The 24,524-nt window shown below is 48.1% G+C and overlaps 1 protein-coding gene across 1 annotated transcript in view; it reads left to right on the plus strand.

Annotated features, from left to right (window-relative positions):
- The window catches only part of LOC134944663 (acetylcholine receptor subunit alpha-1-B), a 67,862-nt gene that overhangs the window by 9,075 nt on the left and 34,263 nt on the right, over positions 1-24,524 (plus strand). The window contains exon 4 of the mRNA XM_063933424.1: positions 11,986-12,095. Coding sequence (XP_063789494.1) covers positions 11,986-12,095 — 110 coding nt within the window. The remainder of the gene's footprint in view (positions 1-11,985; positions 12,096-24,524) is intronic.

The following is a 24,524-nucleotide window of genomic DNA, read 5'->3' on the forward strand; positions in this document are numbered from 1 at the left end:
CATCATGTCTATTTGGGGTAGACCCCAAAGATCTGTTACCTCCTTGAACACCTCCGGATGGAGACCCCACTCTTCCAGATGGAGATCGTGTCTCTGAGGAAGTCTGCTTCCCAGTTGTCTACTCCCAGAATGAAGATGGCCGACAGTGCCAACGCATGCTTTTCCGTCCAGAGGAGTATTCTTGTGACCTCTGACATTGCCGCTCTGCTCTTCGTTCCGCCCTGTCGGTTTATGTAAGCCACTGTTGTTACGTTGTCCGACTGTACTTGAATGGCCCTGTTTCTTAGAAGAGGGGCCGCCTGAAGAAGAGCGTTGTAGACGGCTCTTAGTTCCAGAATATTGATGGGCAGGCCGGCTTCCAGGCTTGACCATCTTCCTTGGAAGGTCACCCCTTGAGTGACTGCTCCCCAGCCCTGGAGACTCGCATCCGTCGTTAGCAAGACCCAGTCCTGAATCCCGAAACTGCGGCCTTCCAGCAGGTGAGGCAATTGGAGCCACCAGAGGAGTGAAATCTTCGCCCTTGGCGACAGACGAATTCTCTGATGCATGTGGAGGTGAGATCCTGAGCACTTGTCCAGGAGGTCCAGTTGGAATGTCCGAGCTGAAACCTCCCATACTGGAGAGCCTCGTAGGAGGCTACCATCTTTCCCAATAGGCGAATACATTGATGAACCGACACCCGGGGTGGTTTCAAGACATCCCGGACCATGGATTGGATCACCAACGCCGTGTCCCGCGGAAGAAACACCTGCTGTACTTCCGTATCCAGGATCATTCCCAGAAATGACAATCTCCGGGTTGGTTCCAAATGTGACTTTGGAAAATTCAGAATCCACTCGTGACTCTGAAGCAGCCATGTTGTGAGAACAATGGATTGCAGCAGCTTTTCCCTGGACGATGCCTTTATCAGGAGATCGTCCAGATAAGGAATGATGTTCACACCCTGTTTTCGGAGTAGCATCATCATCTCCGCCATCACCTTGGTAAACACCCTTGGTGCTGTGGAGAGGCCGAACGGCAGGGCCTGGAACTGAAAATGACAGTCCAGCAATGCGAAGCGGAGATAAGCCTGATGTGGCAGCCAGATCGGAATGTGAAGGTACGCATCCTTGGTATCCAGGGATACCAGGAATTCCCCCTCTTCCAGACCTGAAATCACCGCCCTGAGAGACTCCATCTTGAACTTGAACTCCTTTAGAAAGGGGTTCAATGATTTTAGGTTCAGGATGGGCCTGACCGAACCATCTGGTTTCGGTACCACGAAAAGGTTTGAATAGTAACCCTTTGTCAGCATGTGCGGTGGTACCGGCACAATGACTTGTGCCTCCACCAGCTTTTGGACAGCATCCTGTAGTACTGTGCTGTCCTGCAACAAAGTTGGCAAGCCTGACTTGAAAAAACGATGAGAAGAGAGACTTTGTAATTCCAGCCTGTATCCATGAGAGACAATATCTACCACCCAGGGATCCAGGCCGGATGAGACCCAGACCTGACTGAACTGTTTGAGTCTCGCTCCCACAGGGCCAACCTCCAGGCCCTTCCGTACACCATCATGTGGAGGACTTAGGGGTACCTGAAACAGGCTTTTGTTCTTGGGAACCTGCAGCGGCAGGTTTCTTGGACTTAACCTTACCTCCCCTGAAGAAGGTATTGGATGACTTGGCCTACGGAGACTTACCCGCTGTAGCGGTAGAAATCCACGCGTCTAGGGCTTCCCCAAAGAGAGCCTGGCCTGTATAGGGTAGCGACTCCACACTTCTTCTGGAATCCGTGTCGGCTGACCACTGGCGGAGCCACAGACACTGACGAGCTGAAACAGACATGGAAAAAATTCCCGCAGCCATGGAACCCGATCCTTCATGGATTCTACCATGAAACCTGCAGAATCATGAATGTTGCGTAAATACAATGCAAATTCATCCCTATCCATCGTATCCAAATCCTCCATCAATGCAGCCGATCACTTCACTATTGCCTTGTAATCCATGCACTAGCAATAGTGGGACGCAATATGGCTCCTGAAACAGTGTACACTGATTTCAGAGTATTATCAATTTCTGCTGCGGGGTACACTGGGCTCCACAAGGAATGGACAATGGGGTGTAGAGTAGGAGCTTGATCCGAGGCACCAACAGGCTCAAAGCTTTGACCTTCTTCCCAGGATGCATAGCGCCGCCTCCTATATCACCCCGCCTCCCTGCACAGGATCTCAGTTTTGTAGTTGGTGCTGCAGTAGCAGGCACTTAACAGAGGGGCTGCTCCAGGCAGCCCTAAGAGAATTTAGCAGCTTTGGGCTCTGGTTCTGGGGGCTCCTTGCCCCCCAGTGGGACGGGGGCAAATAATGACCGCCGTGGGCCGCTTTTTCCACACTTCTGCATACGCTAGTTCATAAACTAACACCCCCTATGGGACCCTCAATGCCGGTGCAACCGTTTGTGGTCCCTGCAGCTAACCCGCCGTGGGCGGACGATTTATCTGCTCAAATAAAGAAGTTGAACCAGTCCCTGACTACTAAGAAGTCTGACCGTCGCTCGCCTACGTCCAAGGGTTACTCTAAGCGAGCGCTTATCTCCTCACAATCCACTGCTGTCACGGACACCTCGTCAGATGAAGACGGCACTTACACTGACCCCACAGGTTCTGACTCAGATACGGCTGATGGGGAGGGTGGTTCACATGTGGATGTTTCTGATCTTTTGGAGGCTACTAAGTTAATTTTACAGATTACGGATGATCCCGAGCCATCCATTCCTCCTAAGAAACCAGATAGGTTCAAGCGTCGGAAGGTGATTAAACAAGTTTTACCTCACTCTGACCACCTAATTGATATACGTCAGGAACCCTGGGAAAACCTGGGTACGAAGTTTGTGCCTCAAAAGAAGATGCTGGCTCGCTATCCCCTCGCGCCAGAGCTGTCTAAGAATTGGGAAACGCCTCCTCCAGTGGACTCACATGTGGCTAGGATGGTGGTTTCCTCAGCTCTACCGGTCACCACAGTCACGTCTCTAAAAGAGCCTACGGATAAACGTGTGGAGGGTTGTCTGAAAGCGATTTACACCCTCACAGGTGCTGCACAAAGGCCCACTATTGCAGCTACTTGGGCTGCAGAGGCCATTGAAGCATGGGCCTTGGAATTAGATGCTGAAATCTCCTCTGACCATGCTAGACAATGCTTGTCTTATATTGTCACAGCTTCTCGTTATATTAAAGAGGCGGCTTCTGATGCCGGTATCCTGGCAGCCAAGGCCTCTACTACGTCAGTCCTGGCTCGCCGGATATTGTGGCTGAGATCCTGGTCTGTGGATCTGGGCTCTAGAAAAACCCTGGAGGTACTCCCTTTTAAGGGAGATATTCTGTTTGGGGAGGATTTAAATAAGGTTGTGGCTGACTTGGCTACTGCCAAAACTGCCTGTCTGCCAAGTACTGCTCCTTCTGTGTCGAAGGCTAAAGGTACTTCCTTTTGCCCCTTTCGTCCTTCAGGTAAAGCAAAAGGTAATGCGTACAACAAGCAGGCCCGCACTTCCAAACCTGGTAAGCCTAAGCCCAAAAGAGCCTGGGCGGCCCGTCAGCCAGCTTCCAAGACAGATAAGCCTGCCGCATGACGGGGCGGGCCTCCCTCTGGGGGATCCCAGGGTGGGGGGCCGGCTTCTAGGGTATACCCAGGAATGGTTGAAGACCACTTCAGATGCCTGGGTACAGGAAGTCGTCACTCGAGGTTACGCCATAGCCTTCAAAAACCGACCCCCTGATCGATTTTGCCAGACAGATGTCCCGCTGGACAAGAGAAAGGCAAACACTCTACATTCGGTAGTACAGACCCTCCTGAATACAGGAGTCGTAGTACAGGTGCCTCTTGCGCAGAGGGGCCGGGGGTACTATTCTCCGCTGTTTCTAGTCCCGAAACCGAATGGGTCCTCCCAGCCCATTCTGAACCTCAAGGCATTGAACAGGTTTGTAAAGGTTTCCAAGTTCCGGATGGAAACCCTTTGCTCTATAGTTCTGGCCTTGGAACTTGGGGACTTCATGGTCTCCCTGGATATACAGGATACTTACCTGCATATTCCTATAGCAGTGTCTCATCAGCAATACCTGAGATTTGTGATTGGCAACTGCCATTACCAGTTTCGGGCGTTACCTTTTGGTTTAACAACGGCTCCGTGAGTCTTTACAAAAGTCATGGCGGTGATGACGGTGGTACCTGGACAACTTGTTAATCCTGGCAAATTCCCCAGAACTTCTCCTGCGTCATCTAGATGTGACGGTCCGGTTTCTGCAAGCCCAAGGGTGGCTCATCAACTGGAAGAAGTCATCCCTGATCCCTGCTCAGAGCATGGTGCATCTGGGAGCACTATTGGACACTCACAACCAGTGGTTGTTCCTGTCTCAGGAGAAAGTCCTGAAACTTCAGGACAGGATTTGTTGCTTCCTATCTCGTCCGCAAGTGTCGATACATTCGGCGATGTAGGTGCTGGGACTCATGGTGTCAGCATTCGACATGGTGGAGTACGCTCAATTTCACTCCCACCCGCTCCAGAGGCTGATTCTAGCCAAATGGGACGGCCTGCCTCACCGGATCAGGTCTCAAATGATCTCATTGACTCCGGAGGTCCGTCTGTCGCTGCTCTGGTGGCTCCGGGACCAACAACTGTGCAGGGGCCGTCCGTTCTGGAGTTCCGACTGGGTCCTGTTGACGACAGATGCCAGTCTAAGAGGTTGGGGCGCGGTGCTGGAGCAACACTCCCTTCAGGGGCGGTGGACCAAGGAGGAGTCCCTCCTCTCGATCAATATTCTGGAGTTGCGGGCGGTCTTCAATGCCTTGAACCTAGCCCAGCATTTAATTCAGAACCGTCCTGTTCAAGTACAGTCGGACAATGCCACCACAGTGGCTTACATAAATCATCAAGGCGGCACTCTAAGTCGCCTAGCAATGAAGGAAGTCTCACGGATTCTACAGTGGGCAGAGCGCCATCTACCAGCCATATCAGCAATATTCATTCCGGGAGTCCTGAATTGGGAAGCGGACTTTCTCAGTGATCAGGACATGCATGCCGGCGAGTGGGGCCTCCATCCAGAAGTGTTTCAACTCCTAGTGGAAAGGTGGGGCCTTCCAGACGTAGATCTGATGGCGTCTCGACACAATCACAAGGTTCAGGTCTTCGGAGCAAGGACAAGGGATCCTCAAGCAGCATTCGTGGATGCACTGGCGGTACCGTGGAGGTTTCGGCTGCAGTAAGTGTTCCCTCCGGTGTCACTCCTGCCCAGGGTAATTCGGAAGTTCAAGCAAGAAAAAGGAATTCTGCTTCTCATAGCTCCAGCGTGGCCCAGACGTCACTGGTTCTCAGACCTGCAAGGCCTATCGTCAGAGCGTCCAATTCTACTTCCACAACGCCCAGACCTCCTCGTTCAGGGCCCCTGTGTCTACCAGGACCTAGCCCAGCTGTCTTTGACGCCGTGGCTCTTGAAGCTTCCGTCTTAAGGGCTAAAGGGTTTTCTGAGGCGGTCATTCAAACTATGTTGCGGGCCCGGAAACCGGCATTCTTACTTTGTTTGGTGCGCATCTAACGATTATGATGCTTCCAAGTTTAGTATAGCCAAGTTGTTAGCTTTTCTTCAGCAGGGCCTGGACTTAGGCCTGCGTCTGGACTCCCTCAAGGTTCAAATATCTGCCTTGTCGGTGTGGTTTCAGAGAAAAATTGCGACCTTACCTGATGTGCATACCTTTACTCAGGGCGTGTTGCGTATCCATCCTCCCTATGTCCCGCCTGTGGCTACTTGGGACTTGTCGGTGGTTTTGGAGGCGTTACAAGAGTCTCCGTTTGAACCTCTTGGTTCAGCTGACCTTAAGTGGCTTTCCCTTAAGGTGGTGTTTCTGCTGGCTATTGCTTCAGCTAGAAGAGTGTAGGATTTGGGTGCCTTGTTCTGTAGTTCCCCATATCTGATATTTCACCATGACCGGGCAGTTCTTAGGACTCGTCCCGGCTATCTACCTAAGGTGGTTTCTTCGTTCCACCTTAATCAGGAGATTGTAGTTCCGGCACTTGTTTCTCCTGATCTGTCTCCCAAAGAGCGGTCTTTGGATGTGGTACGGGCTCTCCGTATCTATGTGAAGAGAACTGCTCCTATTAGGAAATCTGATTCTCTTTTTGTTGTGTTTGGGTTTCACAAACGGGGCTGGCCTGCTCACAAGCAAACTCTGGCCAGATGGATTAGAATGGCGATTGCACATGCTTATGTGAAGGCTGGTCTCTCTGCTCCTGATCACATTAAGGCCCATTCTACTCGGTCTGTTGGACCTTCTTGGGCGGCCCAACGTGGTGCGACCCTTGAACAATTGTGCAAGGCGGCTACGTGGTCCTCTGTGAACACGTTCATAAGGTTCTATGCCTTCGATACTGCCGCTTCCCAGGATGCTTCCTTTGGACGCCAGGTTCTTGTGCCCGCTACAGTGCGTCCCCTCCCATAAGGAACTGCTTTAGGACATCCCCATTGTCCATTCCTTGTGGAGCCCAGTGTACCCCGCAGCAGAAAACGAGTTTTATGGTAAGAACTTACCTTTGTTAAAACTGTTTCTGCGAGGTACACTGGGCTCCACAAGGCGCCCAGCCTGACGCACTTAGCTTCTTTGGGCTGGTATGGCATTAGCCGCTGACACGTCTCCTGTCGTGAGAATGCGGTGTTGTGGCTACTAACTATTGTCATCTCTTTTCCTGCTACTGCATTGGACTGGTTAACTAAAAACTGAGATCCTGTGCAGGGAGGCGGGGTGATATAGGAGGCGGCGCTATGCATTCTGGGAAGAAGGTCAAAGCTTTGAGCCTGTTGGTGCCTCGGATCAAGATCCTACTCTACACCCCATTGTCCATTCCTTGTGGAGCCCAGTGTACCTCACAGAAAGAGTTATAACAAAGGTAAGTTCTTACCATAAAACTTGTTTTTCCTATCTGCCGGCTCCTTTAATGCGGTAGATCCCGGTACCGGTAAAACCACCTTCTTTGAGAGTCTGGATACAGCGGGTTTTCCACTTTTTCCTATCCTGCTCAGGGAAAGGAAAAGCTACCAGAATCCTCTTAGGAATCTGAAACTTCCTTTCAGGATTCACCCAGGCCTTTCCAAATATAGCATTCAGCTCTTTTGACGCAGGGAAGGTTAGCGAGGCTTTCTTATTTTCAGTGAAGAAAGCCTCCTCAACCTGCTCAGGTGTGGTATCATTAATATTTAACACATCCCTGATAGCCTCTATCAACAACTGTACCCCCCTAGCAAGAGATGCGGACCCCCGCAATACATCCCCATCACCATCTGTAGTGTCAGAATCGGTATCCGTGTCGTCCTGTGTTACCTGCACAAGCGCACGTTTGTGGGGGTATACAGTGGGGTGACCCGAGGTACCTGACAAGGGCCATACAGCCATAGAGGACTGCAATACCTGGGTTGCTGACTCATTACTGGCAACCCTGTCAGAAATCTGAGAAATCCAAGTCTTGATAGAGGAAAACAATTTTGGTTCCCTTGATGGAATCTGTGCTAAACCAGTGCTAACCTGATTACATGGAATGGGATCAGGGGCGGATTGGGAACAAAAAGCGGCCCTGGAAAAATTTGTACTAGTGGCCCCACATGGACAGCACCAGAGGTGTAAGGTCTAGCCAAGGACCATGGCGGCAGCAGCACCCCCCCCCCCCTTCCCCACCCCTTCCCCCCCAAGACTTTCCAGATAGTGGGGAGCTCCAGCATCAAGGGGAAGTTAAAAGGAAATAAAATTAAATATTATGAGCACATTATATGATACACCTTCAGAATTTAGGAAACTATATAAATCTTTAGAAAGATATATTTTCTTGCTTATTACACCAACCATATCCCAATCACTATTCACTCAATCTTATATGTCAGCCAAGCAGGCAGACAGAGCATACACTAGATCATCTGCAATCACAGGCTAAGTGGCAAAGTAATTTTCATATATGCAAATTGTTTGGCATCTTATTCATTATGTCTATAAATAGGACCACATGTCCTCAAACAAAACAGGCCCCGAGGGTACACCGGCCCACCGGGAATCTTCCCTGTAGATCCTATGGCCAATCCGCCTCTGAATGGGATCATCCTGTGAGGACAAATCCTCTGTAGCATTTGACACTGTATCCCTGGACATTGCTGCTGGTGACCACCAAAATCACCACACACACACAGGATGGGGTAAGACAGAGTTTCCCCCCCAAGAATGGCAAGAGAGAGACAGAGATTGGAGCCAACCCAGTGGCAAATGCAGGATTTGCATGGGGGGGTTTCCAGAACTGGGTGGAGCCAATCACGGGGGTGGGGACTGAGGTGACCCAGTATATGCTGGGTCCATAAAACCAGTGTGTCTGTGTGTGTATAAATATATATATATATATATATATATATAATTATATACATATCTACACATATATAGGGTTCACTATGGTATGACGGCGGACAGGCTCCCGGCGACCAGCATACCGGCGCCGGGAGCCTGACCGCCGGCTTACCGACAGTGTGGCGAGTGCAAATGAGCCCCTTGCGGCCTCACTGCGCTCGCCACGCTACGGGCACGGTGGCGCGCTATTTTATTCTCCCTCCAGGAGGTAGAACAATTGTCGGTATGCCGGCTGTCAGGAACCCGGCGCCGGTATACTGTGCGCCGGGATCCCGTCAGTCGGCATACTGAAGACCACCCCATATATAAACTGTGTGTATATATATATATATATATATATATATATAGACACACACACACACACATACATATACACATATACATAGCATATTAAACATGCATATATATATATATATATATATATATATAGATTAAACACTGCCACACCATGAGGCTCCAATTGGGGCTTATGTTGTAGAAGAAAACCAGCACTCCTTAAATGTCCAAAAAGTACGTTTTATGCCAATTCGGATAAAGTGACAAATTTATAGTGCAAAATAGCAGCTTGGAAATACAATTCCATCAGTCATGTAAATCTTACGTATCCTGAATCATGCTGGGGATACACATCAGACCCAGCCGGGTCTCCCTACAGCTGTTTCGGCTACCGCCGTCTTTACAGCCATTAATAATACTCATGCAGCTAAAAAAAAAAAAAAAAATTTTTTTTTTTACTGGAGTTTTTTTTGGGGTGCTCGGAAACCCCCCCTGGGTGCGCCACTGCAACCTACACCAACACTTTACACAAGGAGAAAACCCCCTATCAGGGCTGACTTGTGCTCCTTAATAGGGCACACAGTCAAACAGTCAGCCACCCCTCCCTTCTGCAACCCCCTGGTACCATGTTACAGTAATCTGGAGCTGCTGTGGAGGGACCAGGATCTTCCTTCAGCTATCAGCATGCAGGAAAATGGCGCTGGAATGCTGCAGGGTCTGCTCTGAGGAGAAGCTCCGCCCCCTTCATGGCGCTGCCTTCCCGCTCTTCTGGATTTAAAACTGGTCTGAGGAGTTGTGCTGGCTGGGATCCCTGGGGCCCGACAGGCTTGCTGACCAGTGCGAGGGGTAAGCGCTGGCCCAGGGGGCCCCTCACAGCGCCGCACAGTGTGCCTCTGGTACCATCCGGGAGCGCAGTTAATACCGCGTTCCATCCCCTGTTGCCGCCATCTTCACACCAGTCCCCCGCTTGCTAGGGGGGGTCGGTGACTAACTCACCACTGCTTCAGCTCTGTAAGGGGTCGGCGGCATGCTGCTGGGGTGAGCGGTTCCCCTGCGGCGGAGACCGATCAGCCCATCTGGAGCTCAGTGTCCAGTCAGCAGAGTCAGTGGCTCAGACCCCGCAGAGCGGACACTGCTCCCCTCCCTAGTCCCACGCTGCAGCGAGGCTGTTGCCAGCAGCCTCCTTGTAAAATAAAAAACTAAACTAAACTTCAATTAGGAAAGCTCAGGAGAGCTGCCCTAGCTGTGACCAGCTCCTCCGGGCACATTTTCTAAACTGAGTCTGGTAGGAGGGGCATAGAGGGAGGAGCTCGGTGGACCCATCTATACCCCATGGTACTAATGTGGACCCCAGCATCCTCTAGGACGTAAGAGAAAGTAAGATTACATTAGTAAAAGCTGCAAAAAAGGGAAAGTACTCAGCATTATACATTTATATTTTTCCAAAGTTTTACATTTGTCCCAGGTTCCAATTGCAAAATGATACAGTAATTATAGCACTCACAACATAACCATATACAATTATAGACACTCCCTTCACCTGCTAGAAATAAACCCTCTCTCAAATATAGGGTGCAAAACAGACATAATCCCTGGAGATATTGTGCCTAATTCATATTTGTATGCAAACCAAATGGTTCACGTACAAATACAATGGTGTGGGGCTGCGCATGTGCACAACGGATCTTGCAATATCGCTTACTCCCCCTGTCAGCCTCAGCATGATTGACATGCTGCAGCGTTTGGGAGGTGGTACCCGGCAGTGTTCTTCAAAACGGGGACGCGTCACCCACATTTTAAAGGCATAACTGGTCCATGATCTGCATCGCACACATCCTGGACCCGGGTGTCCAGACCCAATGGCCAGCCTGAGTAAGCTTCAGCAAATGCAGGATGGCTGGTGCCTAAAACCATCGCAAATCGCGGCGTGATCTAGGGCTGCATCTTCAGATGCAGCACTCGGATCTCGCAAATGCAAACAGGAGGCATCTATCTCCTTCAGATGCCTCCTGCTCCCTTTGCGGCTGTTCAGTTCCATCCAAACATAAATTACGCCCTTTGTTAGGACATTTTTATATTCATCATCAAAAATGAGTCAGACTTGGACATAAAGGTCTTTCCTCTATACAAGAGATACTGAGTAATAGATAACATGATACATACCCTTTATACAGTACAGTATACTAGAGGATATATGCAGGTCTAACAGAAGTGACCATCAATTTAAAACAGTGGCCTTGTCTAGTTTATGAGGAACCTTCGGAGACAGTTATGCACTACAAGTTGGCCAGTGGACTCAAAGCTCAGATCTCAGGGCAGGGCTGAACTGCCCATCTGCCCATCTGGCACTTCTGACAAATGCCAGAAGGACCGGTGGGCTGGTGGGCTGGTTCTGTCATACAGAGAGCCGGGAAGAACACGTGCAGCGCAGTCTCCGGCTCTCTAGTATGGCCGCTCCCCCGTCCCCCCTCCCATCTCCGTGGAAATGGACGCGTACCATGAGTCCACGCCCCCTGAATCGCGGCATGTCCCCGTGTGTCGTGACGCGCGCCCCCACCCCTCCATCCATGTCTATGGAAATGGGGGGGTGCCGCGAGTCCATGCCCCCCCTGACTCGTGGCATACCCCCATGGGTAGTGTCCACGTGTGCCCCTTTCACATCGCGCTTGCTCCTTTTGCGTGCGTGCACAAGCCTTTGTCGCGCGTGTACGCACATGCCAGGGACGGCTGTCTCAGGGCATAGTTTATCTTTTCTTCTCAAAATATAAACATCTAATTAACCATACAATCCAAGAAGCAGTTAGCATTTATTCGGGCATATTTATCAATATAATTTTTTCAAAATTATAGTGTAAAATGGTTGTTTCCACACCCATTTCGCGATGCTACGGCGTTCTGCGCCCCCTTGCAAACTACAAAATTGTGCACTATCTCCCATACTTTCTAAAGAAATAATGTTGGGTGGTGGCACTTGGATGCTTGTTTCAGTATTGTTAGTCTGAAATTTACCAGTATCTACAAAATATTTCACTCTACTGTACCATACACCACCTTGAGTGGAGTGTAAATGGGTAGGACATTCACAATTATTATTAATAATAATAATAATAATAATCATGATCATCATCATCATCATTTTATTATACATAATGAGGGCTTATAACCAAACAATGAAAATAATAAAATAAGGCAGAGGGTACAGTGCACACATATTAGTTTGTTCTTTTCAATTAAATTTAATATTTTAGCAGATTTAAATGAATAACTTTTGGCTGCTATTTTGTTTTTATTCTCTGTGACTTGTTTAGCAATGGGTGGATGTGAACCTAAAATGGAACCCAGCAAATTATGGTGGGATACAGAAAATTCTCGTTCCTTCCAGCGATATTTGGCGCCCAGATTTAGTTCTTTACAACAAGTATGTTTGTCCTTAATTTATTTATGTGATATGATTGCACTTGTTTTACATTTCCACAACAGTTCTCTTTACTCTTTAATATCAGTGGTATGTTGCTTACTGGCCACAACTGTATTTTAGAAAGAGCCTGTCCCATAGAAATCCGCATCTGTTTTATAACAATAATTTGTATTGGGATTTTTAAAAACATTTTTGGAAGCTGCACACTGGTGCTGGACAGACTTATATTTTCAGACTTATTTATATCATTCCCTTTGAAATATATATTTGATTAGTTACTGTAAGTAGGCTTATACATCATAAAAATGCATAAGCACCATTGCCAGGCCCCCGAGAGTCAGGGGGGCCCCAAGGATTATGTACACCAAAAATGGATCCTATTACTACTTTTAAACTGCCCACTTCGCCTGCCCACCGAGTAACTAAAAAATGTATTAAAAGGCCGGCCACTCTAATAATCCGCCCCCCTCCAATAACCTGTCACTTGGTCCAGTCCGTGTGGTGCCGGCATTGTAATGTCATGACGCTGACACCGAGCTGCACGCATCGGCCCTTCCAAGTCTCTTGCTGCTGCCGAGGAGCATCCCTGAGCCCAGCAGCTGTGCTCAGCCTCCTGCCTCACAGAGTTGGCCAGTCAGCTGGGGCATTTAGAGACAACAGCAGTCGCCCGCAGCCCATACTTGCCTACCTGACCCTCTCCATGATGGAGAAAATGCTCTGTTCCTGGACTTTCCTGGTAATGTATGATTGCCATCACCTGTGGTGAGCTAGTTAATTAATAAGAAAGGTGATCGGGTCCACTGGAGCCTGGCCCTTTAAAAATCTTTAGTGTGTGTATGTGTGTGCTGGCTCCTCCCCTCTATGTCCCTCCTACCAGACTCAGTCTAGGAAACTGTGCCCGAGGAGAAGAAAACAAGTACAACGACGGTGAGGCACTAAGCCAACACACAACCATAACCGAAAGGAGGGTACTAACCAGAACAGAGGATAGCAAAACCAACCTAACCAGGATAGCACAGCTATCCCAACAACATAATGGGACCGCAATGGCGGACCAACCAAACACTTACTAAGCAGGAATCGAAGCACTGAGGCGGGCGCCCAGTATCCACTACAGACTACGAGAAAAGGAATTACCGGTAGGTATTAAATACTAGTGATGTGCACCGGACATTTTTCGGGTTTTGTGTTTTGGTTTTGGATCCGGTTCCGCGGCCGTGTTTTGGATTCGGACGCGTTTTGGCAAAACCTCCCTGAAAATTTTTTGTCGGATTCGGGTGTGTTTTGGATTCGGTTTTTTTTTACAAAAAACCCTCAAAAACAGCTTAAATCATAGAATTTGGGGGTAATTTTGATCCCATAGTATTATTAACCTCAATAACCATAATTTACACTCATTTTCAGTCTATTCTGAACACCTCACACCTCACAATATTATTTTTAGTCCTAAAATTTGCACCGAGGTCGCTGGATGGCTAAGCTAAGCGACACAAGTGGCCGACACAAACACCTGGCCCATCTAGGAGTGGCACTGCAGTGTCAGACAGGATGGCACTTCAAAAAAATTGTCCCCAAACAGCACATGATGCAAAGAAAAAAAGAGGCGCACCAAGGTCGCTGTGTGACTAAGCTAAGCGACCCAAGTGGCCGACACAAACACCTGGCCCATCTAGGAGTGGCACTGCAGTGTCAGACAGGATGGCAGATTAAAAAAATTGTCCCCAAACAGCACATGATGCAAAGAAAAAAAGAGGCGCAATGAGGTAGCTGTGTGACTAAGCTAAGCGACCCAAGTGGCCGACACAAACACCTGGCCCATCTAGGAGTGGCACTGCAGTGTCAGACATGATGGCAGATTAAAAAAATTGTCCCCAAACAGCACATGATGCAAAGAAAAAAAGAGGCGCAATGAGGTAGCTGTGTGACTAAGCTAAGCGACCCAAGTGGCCGACACAAACACCTGGCCCATCTAGAAGTGGCATTGCAGTGTCAGACAGGATGGCACTTCAAAAATATAGTCCCCAAACAGCACATGATGCAAAGAAAAATGAAAGAAAAAAGAGGTGCAAGATGGAATTGTCCTTGGGCCCTCCCACCCACCCTTATGTTGTATAAACAGGACATGCACACTTTAACGAACCCATCATTTCAGCGACAGGGTCTGCCACACGACTGTGACTGAAATGACTGGTTGGTTTGGGCCCCCACCAAAAAAAGAAGCAATCAATCTCTCCTTGCACAAACTGGCTCTACAGAGGCAAGATGTCCACTTCATCATCATCCTCCGATTCCTCACCCCTTTCACTGTGTACATCCCCCTCCTCACAGATTATTAATTCGTCCCCACTGGAATCCACCATCTCAGGTCCCTGTGTACTTTCTGGAAGCAATTGCTGCTGGTGAATGTCTCCACGGAGGAATTGATTATAATTCATTTTGATGAACATCATCTTCTCCACATTTTCTGGAAGTAACCTCGTACGCCGATTGCTGACAAGGTGAGCGGCTGCACTAAACACTCTTTCGGAGTACACACTGGAGGGAGGGCAACTTAGGTAGAATAAAGCCAGTTTGTGCAAGGGCCTCCAAATTGCCTCTTTTTCCTGCCAGTATACGTACGGACTGTCTGACATGCCTACTTGGATGCGTTCACTCATATAATCCTCCACCATTCTTTCAATGGTGAGAGAATCATATGCAGTGACAGTAGACGACATGTCAGTAATCGTTGGCAGGTCCTTCAGTCCGGACCAGATGTCAGCACTCGCTCCAGACTGCCCTGCATCACCGCCAGCGGGTGGGCTCGGAATTCTTAGCCTTTTCCTCGCACCCCCAGTTGCGGGAGAAAGTGAAGGAGGAGATGTTGACGGGTCACGTTCCGCTTGACTTGACAATTTTCTCACCAGCAGGTCTTTGAACCTCTGCAGACTTGTGTCTGCCGGAAAGAGAGATACAATGTAGGTTTTAAATCTAGGATCGAGCACGGTGGCCAAAATGTAGTGCTCTGATTTCAACAGATTGACCACCCGTGAATCCTGGTTAAGCGAATTAAGGGCTCCATCCACAAGTCCCACATGCCTAGCGGAATCGCTCTGTTTTAGCTCCTCCTTCAAAGTCTCCAGCTTCTTCTGCAAAAGCCTGATGAGGGGAATGACCTGACTCAGGCTGGCAGTGTCTGAACTGACTTCACGTGTGGCAAGTTCAAAGGGTTGCAGAACCTTGCACAACGTTGAAATCATTCTCCACTGCACTTGAGTCAGGTGCATTCCCCCTCCTTTGCCTATATCGTGGGCAGATGTATAGGCTTGAATGGCCTTTTGCTGCTCCTCCATCCTCTGAAGCATATAGAGGGTTGAATTCCACCTTGTTACCACCTCTTGCTTCAGATGATGGCAGGGCAGGTTCAGGAATGTTTGGTGGTGCTACAGTCTTCGGCACGCGGTGGCTGAATGCCGAAAGTGGCCCGCAATTCTTCGGGCCACCGACAGCATCTCTTGCACGCCCCTGTCGTTTTTTAAATAATTCTGCACCACCAAATTCAATGTATGTGCAAAACATGGGACGTGCTGGAATTTGCCCAGATGTAATGCACGCACAATATTGGTGGCGTTGTCCGATGTCACAAATCCCCAGGAGAGTCCAATTGGGGTAAGCCATTCTGCGATGATGTTCCTCAGTTTCCGTAAGAGGTTGTCAGCTGTGTGCCTCTTCTGGAAAGCGGTGATACAAAGCGTAGCCTGCCTAGGAACGAGTTGGCGTTTGCGAGATGCTGCTACTGGTGCAGCCGCTGCTGTTCTTGCTGCGGGAGGCAATACATCTACCCAGTGGGCTGTCACAGTCATATAGTCCTGAGTCTGCCCTGCTCCACTTGTCCACATGTCCGTGGTTAAGTGGGCATTGGGTACAACTGCATTTTTTAGGACACTGGTGACTCTTTTTCTGAGGTCTGTGTACATTTTCGGTATCGCCTGCCTAGAGAAATGGAACCTAGATGGTATATGGTACCGGGGACACAGTACCTCAATCAAATCTCTAGTTGCCTGTGAATTAACGGTGGATACCGGAACCACGTTTCTCACCGCCCAGGCTGCCAAGGCCTGAGTTATCCGCTTTGCAGCAGGATGACTGCTGTGATATTTCATCTTCCTCGCAAAGGACTGTTGGACAGTCAATTGCTTACTGGAAGTAGTAAAAGTGGTCTGCCGACTTCCCCTCTGGGATGACGATCGACTCCCAGCAGCAACAACAGCAGCGCCAGCAGCAGTAGGCGTTACACTCAAGGATGCATCGGAGGAATCCCAGGCAGGAGAGGACTCGTCAGACTTGCCAGTGACATGGCCTGCAGGACTATTGGCTTTCCTGTGTAAGGAGGAAATTGACACTGAGGGAGTTGGTGGTGTGGTTTGCAGGAGCTTGGTTACAAGAGGAAGGGATTTAGTTGTCAGTGGACTCCTTCCGCTGTCACCCAAAGTTTTTGAACTTGTCACTGACTTCTAATGAATGCGGTCCAGGTGACGTATAAGGGAGGATGTTCCTAGGTGCTTAACGTCCTTACCCCTACTTATTACAGCTTGACAAAGGCAACACACGGCTTGACACCTGTTGTCCGCATTTGTGTTGAAATAATTCCACACCGAAGAGCTGATTTTTTTTGTATTTTGACCAGGCATGTCAATGGCCATATTCGTCCCACGGACAACAGGTGTCTCCCCGGGTGCCTGACTTAAACAAACCACCTCACCATCAGAATCCTCCTAGTCAATTTCCTCCCCAGCGCCAGCAACACCCATATCCTCATCCTGGTGTACTTCAACAGTGACATCTTCAATTTTACTATCAGGAACTGGACTGCGGGTGCTCCTTCCAGCACTTTCAGGGGGCGTGCAAATGGTGGAAGGCGCAAGCTCTTCCCGTCCAGTGTTGGGAAGGTCAGGCATCGCAACCGACACAATTGGACTCTCCTTGGGGATTTGTGATTTAGAAGAACGCACAGTTCTTTGCTGTGCTTTTGCCAGCTTAAGTCTTTTCATTTTTCTAGCGAGAGGATGATTGCTTCCATCCTCATGTGAATCTGAACCACTAGCCATGAACATAGGCCAGGGCCTCAGCCGTTCCTTGCCACTCCGTGTCGTAAATGGCATATTGGCAAGTTTACGCTTCTCATCAGACGCTTTCAATTTAGATTTTTGGGTCATTTTACTGAACTTTTGTTTTTTGGATTTTACATGCTCTCTACTATGAAATTGGGCATCGGCCTCGGCAGACGACGTTGATGGCATTTCATCGTCTCGGCCATGACTAGTGGCAGCAGCTTCAGCACGAGGTGGAAGTGGATCTTGATCTTTCCCTATTTTACCCTCCACATTTTTGTTCTCCATTTTTTAATGTGTGGAATTATATGCCAGTATCAATAGCAATGGCCTACTACTATATATACTGCGCACAACTGAAATGCACCACAGGTATAGAATGTAGATGGATTGTATACTTGATGACACAGAGGTAGGTACAGCAGTGGCCTTCGTACCGTACTGATATATATACTGGTGGTCACTGTGTCAGCAAACTGCACAACTGAAATGCACCACAGGTATAGAATGTAGATGGATAGTATACTTGACGACACAGAGGTAGGTACAGCAGTGGCCTTCCGTACCGTACTGCTATATATACTGGTGGTCACTGTGTCAACAAACTGCAAAACTAAAATGCACCACTGGTATAGAATGTAGATGGATAGTATACTTGACGACACAGAGGTAGGTACAGCAGTGGCCTACTGTACCGTAATGCTATATATTATATACTGGTGGTCAGAAAACTGTGCAAAACTGAAATGCACCACAGGTATGGATGGATAGTATACTTGATGACACAGAGGTAGGTACAGCAGTGGCCTACTGTACCGTAATGCTATATATTATATACTGGTGGTTAGCAAACTGTGCAAAACTGAAATGCACCACAGGTATGGATGGATAGTATACTTGACGACACAGAGGTAGGTACAGCAGTGGCCTTCTGTACCGTACTCCTATATATTATATACTGGTGGTCAGCAAAATTATGCACTGTACTCCTACTATATACTGTCTACAATGCAGCACAGATATGGAGTGTTTTTCAGGCAGACAACCTATACTGGTGGTCACTGGTCAGCAAAACTCTGCACTGTACTCCTCCTATATAATATTATACTGGTGGTCCCCAGTCCCCACAATAAAGCAGCACACTGAGCACAGATATGGAGTGTTTTTCAGGCAGACAACGTATACTGGTGGTCACTGTCAGCAAAACTCTGCACTGTACTCCTGCTATATAATACAGCTGCTCCCCAGTCCCCACAATTAAGCAGTGTGAGCACAGATATATGCAGCACACTGAGCACAGATAAGGAGCGTTTTTTTCATGCAAAGAACGGATAAAACTGGTGGTCACTGATCAGCAAAACTCTGCACTGTACTCCTCCTATATTAATATACAGCTGCTCCCCAGTCCCCACAATTAAGCAATAAGTAAAGCAAGCACAAATATTTGCATCAACAATACACGGAGAGGACGCCAGCCACGTCCTCTCCCTAACATTTCCAATGCATGAGTGAAAATGGCGGCGACGCGCAGCTGCTTATATAGAATCCGAATCTCGCGAGAATCCGACAGCGGGATGATGACGTTCGGGCGCGCTCTGGTTAACCGAGCCATACGGGAGAATCCGAGTATGCCTCGGACCCGTGTAAAAAGGGTGAAGTTCGGGGGGGTTCGGTTTCCTAGAAACCGAACCCGCTCATCACTATTAAATACCTCTTTTCTCTAACATCCTTGTGGATACTGGGGAACTGTACTTTAGTACCATGGGGAAGTCCCAAAGCTCCCAAACAGGTGGGAGAGTGCTGAGACCCCTGTAAAACCACCTGACCAAACTGAAGGTCATCCTTGTCGAACCGATAGAATTTCACAAAAGTTATCGAACCAGACCAAGTAGCAGTGTATGGCCAAGAAACCCTGGGCAGCCGCCCAGGAAGAGCCCACAGACCTCGTTGAGTGGGCCTGAATAGACATCGGCAAATCCAGAGCCGCCGAAGTATAGGCTTGTTGAATGGTCAACCTGAGGCAACAAGCAATAGATTGCTTAGAAGCTGGCCGACCAATCTTGGTGGCATCATAAAGGACAAACAGCGAATCAGATTTCCGATGACGAGCAGTCCTTTTGACATAAATCTTCAGATCCCTCACCACATCCAAGGACTCTGGGCCAACGGAAGCATCAGACAACACTGGAACCACAGTAGGTTGATTCATGGGAAAAGCTGACACCACTTTCGGCAAAAACTGAGTCCGGGTCCTGAGTTCCGCCCTGTCTGCATGAAAAATCAAATAAGAGCTCTTACAGGATAAGGCCCCCAACTCAGAGACACGTCTGGCAGACGCTAATGCTAGTAACATCACAGTCTTCCAGGTGAGAAATTTCAGTTCCACCCTTTGTAAGTTTCAAACCAGTCCGACTGAAGGAAGGACAAAACCACATTCAGATCCCACGTAGCAGTGGGAGGTACAAAAGGCAGTTGCATATGAAGAACGCCTTTCAGGAAGGTCTGTACTTCTGGCAATAGAGCAAGTTGCTTCTGGAAGAAAATATAGAGCGCCGAAATCTGCACTTTGATGGAGCCTAAACGTAGAACCATATCCACTCCCGCTAGCAGGAAAAGTAGAAAACAACCAATTCTAATTCCACGGGAGAAACCTTTCTACTTTCACACCAGCAAACATACTTTTTCCAGATACAATGATAATGTTTTGAAGTAACCATCTTCCTGGCCTAGACCATAGTGGAAATAACCTTTAAGGGAAACCTTTTCTGGCTAGAATATCCCTCTCAACTTCCAAGCCGTCAATTGTAGCCGTGGTATGTCTGGATAGACAAATGGACCTTGCTAAAGAAGATCCTGTCGGAACGGCAGAGGCCAGGGATCCTCCAGAGCCATGGCTAGGATGTCCAAGTACCACGAACGTCGAGGCCAATCCGGGGCAATCAGAATTGCTTGAACACTTTCCCTTCTTAGTCTTTTTAGAACCCTTGGGATTAGCTGTAGAGGAGGGAACAGGCACACAAACTGGTACGTCCACGGTGTCATCAGTGCGTCCACTGCTACAGCCTGCGGATCCCTCATTCTGGAACAGTAATGGCATAGGTTCTTGTTGAGATGAGAAGCCATAAGATCTATCTGCGGACAGCCCCACCGATGAATTAACCGTTGAAACACCTGGGGATGCAGGCCCCATTCCCCCGGATGGAGGTCGTGTCTGCTGGGGAAGTCCACTTCCCAGTTGTCCACTCCTGGAATGAATATGGCTGAGATGGCCCTTGCGTTGGCCTCCGCCCAGAGGAGGATTTTTGACACTTCTCGCATTGCCGCTCTGCTTCTTGTCCCCTTGACGGTTTATGTACGCCACCGCCGTGGCGTTGTCCGATTGAACCTGGATTGCCTTAATCTTCAGGAGATGGGACGCTTGCAGAAAAGCTTTGTAAATTGCCCTGAATTCCAGGACGTTTATCGGCAGAGCAGATTCCTGAGTTGACCATATCCCCTGGAACTGGGAACTGGGCCCCTTGGCTCACATCCCCACAACCCCGGAGGCTGCCACCAGTTGTCAGTAGAATCCATGAGTGGATATTGAAATTCCTGCCTTCTACCAGGTGAGTAACTTGTAGCTACCATAATAGAGAAAACCGGTCTTTCGGAGATAAGGTCACTTCCTGATGCATGTGAAGGTGAGATCCCGACCATTTGTCAGCAGATCCAGCTGAAATGGCCGGGAATGAAATCTGCCATTTTGGATTGCCTCGTAAGCAGCAACAATCCTGCCTAGCAAGCGGATGCAATGATGTATGGAAACCTTGCGAGGACGGTGCACCGAGCGGACCATAGCCTGAATAGCCAAGGCCTTGTCCATCGGGAGAAACACCTTTTGAGACACTATATCCAGTATCATTCCCAGGAACTGAAGACGTTGGGATGGTTCCAGGTGAGATTTCTGAAAATTTAGGATCCATCCATGATCTGTAAGCAGGCGAGTCGTCAGATCAATGCTGTGCAGAAGACACTCCCTACATAGCCTTTATCAGGAGATCGTCCAAGTAGGGGACAATGTTGACTCCCATCATGCGCAGTTGCAGCATCATCTCCGCCATGACTTTGGTGAAGACCCTCGGAGCTGTGGACAGGCCAAAGGGCAAGGCCTGAAACTGGAATTGGTCATCCAGGATGGCAAACCTGAAGTAAGCCTGATGAGGGAGCCACATGGGAATGTGTAGGTCAGCATCCTTGATATCTAGAGATACCAGGAATTCCCCCTCCTCCAGACCGGACACCACTTCCCGCAGAGATTCCATCTTGAATTTGAACACCCGCAGATACAGGTTTAGAGACTTCAGGTTTAAGATGGCTCGCACCGAACCGTCTGGTTTGGGAACGACAAAAAGACTGGAGTAAAAACCTCTGTTGTACAATGAAGGAGGTACTGGAACCACCACCCCTGTCCACAAAAGCTTTTGAATACACTAGAGCAGAGGTTCCCTAACTGTGTGCCGTGGCTCCCTGGGGTGCCTCGGGACACTTGCAGGGGTGCCCTGGGTTGGTGGTCCAGGACCAATTCAAATTATTCATGGTCAATATAATAGGCAAAACTAGTGCTGGTGGCTGCCAGTCATAAAATATGTGACCAAACAGAAGCAAATCTTGTCCCTCACCACACAACTGACCATAAGGAGGACATATAAACGCAATCTACTTAATGTAATATTTCAAAATTTCTCAATAAGAAATTTTTGGCCTAGGGGTGCTGTGAAACAATTCTGATATTCTAGGGCGCCGTGATTCAAAAAAGTTTGGAAACCACTGCACTAGAGACTCTCCACATTCCTGTCTCCCATCACCTCTATCTGGGATAACCCGGACTTTCCTCCTGGCTCCTCCTTATGATCACACTCGTGGTTTCATCTGAATCCGCGGCCTGGATTGGTCTTCGACTTTATTGAAGGCAATTCCTGGCGTTCTTTAGACAATTTATGTGACAAGTATGGAATCCCCCACCCTGTGCTGTACGAGCATCTACAACTCCGCTCTTTTTTAAATTCCCTACCGAAATCTAAGGTCATTCGCCAACTTACCCCTTTTGAACGACTCTGTATTTACTCCCCTATGTGACAAGGTATTATCTCTTGATAATGTCGATTATCTTTACAGGAATGAAAGCTATACCTTAAACACACCTTAAATACACTTTAAACCTTTAGCCGCTGTGGCCGCTATACTTAATTCACTCTACGCACCTTTTACGCTATTTGCGGTCAGAGTCCCGTACAGTGTACGGACTTTGCGTACACACGCCGCGCTGACGGTACAAAGTACTCTCAGTGCGTACACACCCAGCGATACACTTTAAACCTTCACAGTAATGCAATGCAATGATATTACACTCTAAACCTTATGCAGCAATGCAGTGTGATGCTATTACACTTTAAACCTTATGCAGCAATGCAGTGAGATGCTATTACACTTTAAACCTTATGCAGCAATGCAGTGTGATGCTATTACACTTTAAACCTTAGCAGGTCAATGAGCATACGACACCAATTGTGATTAACCACTGGGTTCCGACACCACAGTGGATTATTTCTGAAAGGGGGTTTACAATACAAATTATACACTACAATACAAGACAATATATATAACAGAATAATGGCTACAGTCAATGTACATACGTGAGAATATTCGCGTGCGCTTCCTGGTCCAGTCCTCCGTAATCAAATAGATAACGTTGTGAGTCTTGTGGCTGGCCGGCCTGCAGCAGACTTTATTTATACAAGTCTTCCAAAAGCAATACAATGGATACTGTTCCCTTTGTCCATTGGACACAGGGATGCACTTTTACAGTACAGGAGAGGTCATAGGTTGATTTGAAAAGGTAGGCAATGTCTTTCTCAACTGCTCTTGTGGGTGGTCTCCTCTGGATTTCCGCCGCATACATAATATACAGTAAATACAGTTTATATCTATATTCTGCTTCTGCACATAACTATCCGCAGGAACATGCGATCTTCCGCAGACCAACACCGGAATGTTTCCCTTAAAATACCCTACAGCTGGATACCAAATATCACCTTATAACCTTAGTCTGTCCCCTCTTATCCTGTAAAGGTGAATCCCTTTGTTCTGCAACCATTTAAGCAGCTATAACTTTCTGATGTGGTGCCAGGAGACTATGTGTACATTGTGCACTATTGGGATTAAATATGTAATGTGTTCTAATGGCCCTACATACGTACACAAACTCTGCCGTAAATACCCATACCACGCGCCGATGCGCAGGACCGTGGGAGCGACTATACGCAAAGTGCATACATGTGCACGCACTGCAGAACAAGTGCACACGCAGTGGGCATGTGTGTGCAGTTTATACGTGCTGTGTGTTCTGCAATATTTTTCGACTTTGACAGTCCACCCTTTGGCAGTCACCAATAACTGCCACTATCTAATCACTAAACATAAAAATATCAATATAATATCTACAGACGATTGGATGGTCGGAGGAGAGTTGTAGGCGGGAAATGTATGACCTAGTGGGATAGTAAAAAGCATGTATGTATGAATCCATGTCTGAGGGGCATGTATCATCGTGCCGTATATGTTTTAGATAAGCTTCGAGGTATTGCGAAGTATACATGAAATCCTTCTTATCCCGTATTAAGGGTCTGTAAGTGGGCCAACAAACACTGCCGAGCTCCTTTCAGCTTCTTGTTCCAACAAATGGGGTGCACATTTAGTTGATGATACATGGAGGGGGAACATATGTGAGTGCTAGTATATGTGGATATCACCTGTCGACTATGTGTGTCATTAACTGGAGGTTTTAGAGATGAAGATAAGACACATATCTAAAATACGTTCACATAACATTTTCATAAACATTCTTGGGTAGGGCTGATGTCTTTTCCGGATGGGTGTATCTGGGCAGAGGGGGAGACAAAGGAAAAACGGGTGAAAGAAACAGGCCATGGAATTCATTTGCAATCCTTATCATAACACTGTCTCTATGGATGGGTCGGAAATTAAATCTGCTGCTATAACAATGCCCTCGCTCCTTAAACTCATCGAATTTGTGCCGTGCTTGCGCCACGTCAGAATTCAAACACACCTAAATATCAAACCAATAATTATGACGACTCCCAGGATACAAAGGAGAAACTTTCCTACACTCATAATAACATTTTGAGCCCACTCTCCTAACCCTGAGAACCAATTTTGTGGGTTCAACCATGAGACCCAGCCGATCAGCTCATTACCCACAGCGGTCAGGGTAAGGTTGTGTCTCCTCCGGAACTCCCACTTCAACTGCAAGATATGGTCCATCTTTTGATCGATAATCTCC

This window comes from Pseudophryne corroboree, chromosome 7 (genome assembly GCF_028390025.1).
Source record: "Pseudophryne corroboree isolate aPseCor3 chromosome 7, aPseCor3.hap2, whole genome shotgun sequence".
Classification (NCBI taxonomy): domain Eukaryota; kingdom Metazoa; phylum Chordata; class Amphibia; order Anura; family Myobatrachidae; genus Pseudophryne; species Pseudophryne corroboree.